This window comes from Buceros rhinoceros, unplaced genomic scaffold (genome assembly GCF_000710305.1).
Source record: "Buceros rhinoceros silvestris isolate BGI_N320 unplaced genomic scaffold, ASM71030v1 scaffold6008, whole genome shotgun sequence".
Taxonomy (NCBI): domain Eukaryota; kingdom Metazoa; phylum Chordata; class Aves; order Bucerotiformes; family Bucerotidae; genus Buceros; species Buceros rhinoceros.
Genome location: NW_010428480.1, coordinates 26,030 through 30,172, shown reverse-complemented (window position 1 = coordinate 30,172; position 4,143 = coordinate 26,030). Strand labels below are relative to the sequence as shown.

At 34.4% G+C, this 4,143-nt stretch overlaps 1 protein-coding gene across 2 annotated transcripts in view; it reads right to left on the bottom strand.

Annotated features, from left to right (window-relative positions):
- Positions 1-252: 252 nt before the first annotated feature.
- ERCC8 (excision repair cross-complementation group 8) overlaps positions 253-4,143 on the bottom strand; it is a 28,071-nt gene continuing 24,180 nt past the window's right edge. For both annotated transcript variants that reach the window (XM_010142278.1, XM_010142279.1), the window contains 2 exons: positions 2,301-2,387; positions 253-624 (listed from right to left, as the gene is read on the bottom strand). In XM_010142278.1, the coding sequence (XP_010140580.1) occupies positions 556-624; positions 2,301-2,387 (156 nt within the window). In that variant the 3' untranslated portion in view covers positions 253-555. The remainder of the gene's footprint in view (positions 625-2,300; positions 2,388-4,143) is intronic.

The following is a 4,143-nucleotide window of genomic DNA, read 5'->3' as shown; positions in this document are numbered from 1 at the left end:
TGAAAACAGTTTTTGAAGGAGTACATTCAGTATTTTTAACTTAAAACTTAGGTAACTAAGAATGAACACAAAATCCTGTTGGCTCCCAACACAAGCACACAAAACACCTGAAAATGGACATAGTCTGCTCCATCTAGGCATTAATAACAATGTGGAAGTATCCCTGAGCTAGTCTTCCTAAAATCCTCTGTATCGTGTCTCTTGGAAACTAAGGGATTATCTGCTTATGTATTAGTGATACCAGAAACAATGTAATATTAACTGGTCCCAAGAGCTTTTATTTTTCCTTTATCAGCTGTTCAACATTGAATAAAGTACACCAATGCATAAGGGTAAGTACAAAAGTCAGTAAGTATGAAAAAGCAATCCTTTAGATTTAACTGTAGCAGTGAAGAGCGAACACAGAACAGTGGAAACTCATTTCTGAAAGACCTAACTCTAAAAGTACTGCACCAATAATCCAGTACTAATAAATCTGTCAATATCCAATTCTGTAGATAAAGTCTGTGAACCCAGCACCTGAATGTCAATTTCGTATCAGTACATAATTGAAATTCACCCTTCATTATCACTGCTGCTCCATGCGTCTTCGTATGCTGGATTTAAATGCTGTTGAGGCAGAGACTAAAGAAAATAAAAATTATCTCAGTGGTTTGCTTAATTAGAAATAATAAAATAAGAGCAATGCTAGAGGCATTTCTTAAATTACTATAGCTAGACAAACTATTGTGTCTCTCATGGTTACTGGATTTTTTTTAACCACTTCTTTGGCCATTTCACTGATAAGAGACAAATTAAATTATGAAAAGAAATAGTACTCTATTTAATTCCAACAAAAAAAAAAAATATCTGGAGCACAAACTGGAAGTTTTACAAATGTCTGGTCTAAAATACAACATATAGATGTTACTGCATTTGTTTTGAGTCATTGGTTTTAAGTCATAATTTCTTTGGGCAAGCATAACTGAGCACTATGGACTCAAGATGAGGCCCTGGCCTCTAACAACATCCAATAACTATTTCTCACCTCAGGGCCCTAGGGTCAAACTAAAGGGTTTGTGCAGCTGTGCAGCATACTGAAGTGCAGTGACTTGGGACAATTATTTTTTAACGATAACTTCTATCCTGGGTTCATATTCAGGTCAGGAATCAGGATTCTGAGCAGGAATTTGTAGCCTGTGGACAGCAGAACTGCTTGGTTCAGAAGCAGTACTCATCTACAACATTTGCAAACAGCAGCTGTAGCTTAGCAGATTTCAAAACAATGGTACATCTTACATATACCCACCATGTCAAATTTAAAGGGGCAGTTCTAATCAGAGCTGGCTAAATAATCTTGTTGCTGTGGGTTTGTTTTTGTTTTTCAGATGAAGAAAACACAATTTGCACATATCATAATTCTCAGTTACATAATTCTCATTTCCAGTCAACTGAACACATTTGCAATTAGGGAATCTAATTTTTGAAACTACTTTTTTTTTCTTTGCTTAAATGTAGGATATTTTTCTGAAATAAGTTGACTTACAAAGCAAAGCAAATGTTTCAAAAATTTTATGCTTCTTATTTCCCCATCCAAAATGGAGTATTTCAGAAATATTTAAAAGTGGAATTTTTGTATGCTATGAGCCAAAAAATTAATATACCCTGACTTTTTAACTTTCGTATTGTTTGCCAGGCACTGATTCTGTGAATAGCCTCAGTTCCTTAAATCTAAAATTTTTTTCCCTCAAACTGTACACTGACATTTTTATTGCGCAGGTCTTATACTGAGAGAAAGTATTTCCTTGAGAAACAGAGTTACATATGATTTTCCCTGTAACAGCCTGACACTACAATAAATTCATGTAGAATCTTCTTTATTTCTGTGTCAAAAATATTTGGGTGTGAAGTGTAGCATCCATAATGTTACTGTTTAATACACAGTATATTCTTGAACAATCTAAAATGCAATCTTTATTAGCCTTCCAATTCCAAAGTAGCTTAAACTGCAGAAAACAGTTTAAAAATTAAGGAAGCTAATGTAGAAATAGAAAGACTGAGAGCCAAATGACAAGTACTACTTTTAATTAGGTGAGAAGCTAGACGTCTGCAGAAGATTCTGCTAGACTATGAAAGAAAGTGTTCTCCCACAACCCCACAATAATCAAAAGATTGCACAGAAACAGTAGGTGATTCTTTTCTTAACTGGGGATTGTTACAAATTTTGACAGTGGAACACACACTTCGTATTTGGTTTCCACAGCACCTCCCCAAGTATAACACTCAGAAAAAGTATAGTTCAAACGCAACAAATTCTTTACCTTTTCAGAAATGTCATCAGGAAGTGGCTCTCGAAGAGCTGGTATCCACGCAAGGATATTGCAGTCTTTGCTACCACTATAAAGTTCCTTTAAGAAAGCAAGCAAAAATTACTTTTACACAAATTTACTGAACAGTGACACGGATATCATGTTGGGGAAAAAAAGCATATGAAATACTTATTTAAAAATAAAGACAAATATACAATTTCTAACTTGTACTATAATCTTTATAAACAGTATTTTAAATAATATGTCAAAACAAAACTAGTAAGTTTTTGTATTTTTCCCAGAATGCTCACCCAAACAGTATCACCCAACTTTATTGCTTAAATGCACTTTTCTTCTTTCCTCTATAATGTCTCCTGCAAACACACTTATTTTAAGTTAAGAAGCTTAAGAGATGATTTACATTCAATGGAGGAGTAAAAAAAAAAAGGAAATATTTTTTATTAAAAAATATGAATAAACTCAAAGGCAGTAATACATATTATAAGAGTGCAGACATATGGAACAAAGAAGTATTAAGTAAATACTGTTTCAGTATGCCTAGGGAAGGAAAAGAACAAATAAAGAACAATTTGAAGCCTGTATCCTGTTGAGAAGGCAGAGATCAGAAAGTCCAATTTATTATTTTTAATATAAATAACTCTCTTTATTATGGTAATGACTAAGGACTCAGACCCCATCGTGCAAGGCACCCTGCACACATGGAAGCAAACAGTCTCTACACCAAGCAGCTAACAGTCAAATATAGCTTAGTTTTCATTTGTTAATAAAGGAAATACAGACTTCTTTGCCACTTTAAACTGAGGAAATTTTGCTAATGAGAAATACCCCACCACTTTCGCCATAAATTTTGCACTAATAATGCTTCTATTTTCCAAAGTGCTACTTAAACAAACACACATTAAGATTTTCTCATATGCCTTCAATCTTGAGTAATACTTCTCCATGTTATATGCGATGTCTGACAACACTGAGTATATGCCACGCATATTCACTGCCTGAGTGAAACGTATCAAGTATTTTTTCTGTGTTCAGGGTGACAATATGAAAGCTTTGCTTTAAGCATGTTGGCTTTCACACTTAAACTAGCAACTCTGTGCACACGTGCACATTAATATGTTGATTCAACATAAGTTCAATAAATTATTACAGTTCTGCCTTTGCACAAAGTCTCCTGTATTACGCATATTTAATGCTAGAACTGAATGAATTACACTGACGGTGCAGGAACTTATGGCCTAATTCCCGTAAATGCTCATTTGTGTGTGTAATCTTATGCAAGAGAGCTGACATACTTTTGTAAAACTGCTCCTATGCATGAGGCTGTTCATGCAAAAAGCACATCTAAGACTAGAGTTTACAATTTTATGAGAGAGAAACATCCTACTTATCTTGCTTAAAAGAAGACAGGTCAAAGTTAGAAGGTGGTATAGGTCAATTCCCACTTTATCCTGTCTGCAGTATTCTAGTCACACCTCCTGTCTTTGACAGGATACAGAACATCATTAGAACTTTAAAACCTCTTCCCACACCAAAATCTCTTCTTTTGAGCGTCTTTTGAATGTCATAGTGACATCAGCATACTTTCATTTAATCTTTATTACCACTTGCCTCATTTTCTGATCCTGGCATTGCAAGATCTTCAATTAATAGCCTCTGCACTATGCAACATTTACAATTATTATTACAACCTTAATATTAAAAAATTAATACATTAAGTCAGTCAGAAGAAGAGCCAGTGATGTCCATCCATGTTTATGGGATGGTACAGGACATACACATATATTGTTCTACAAACGTGCTCATAGAATATTATGCTTTAAGACTCTGAGGAAAG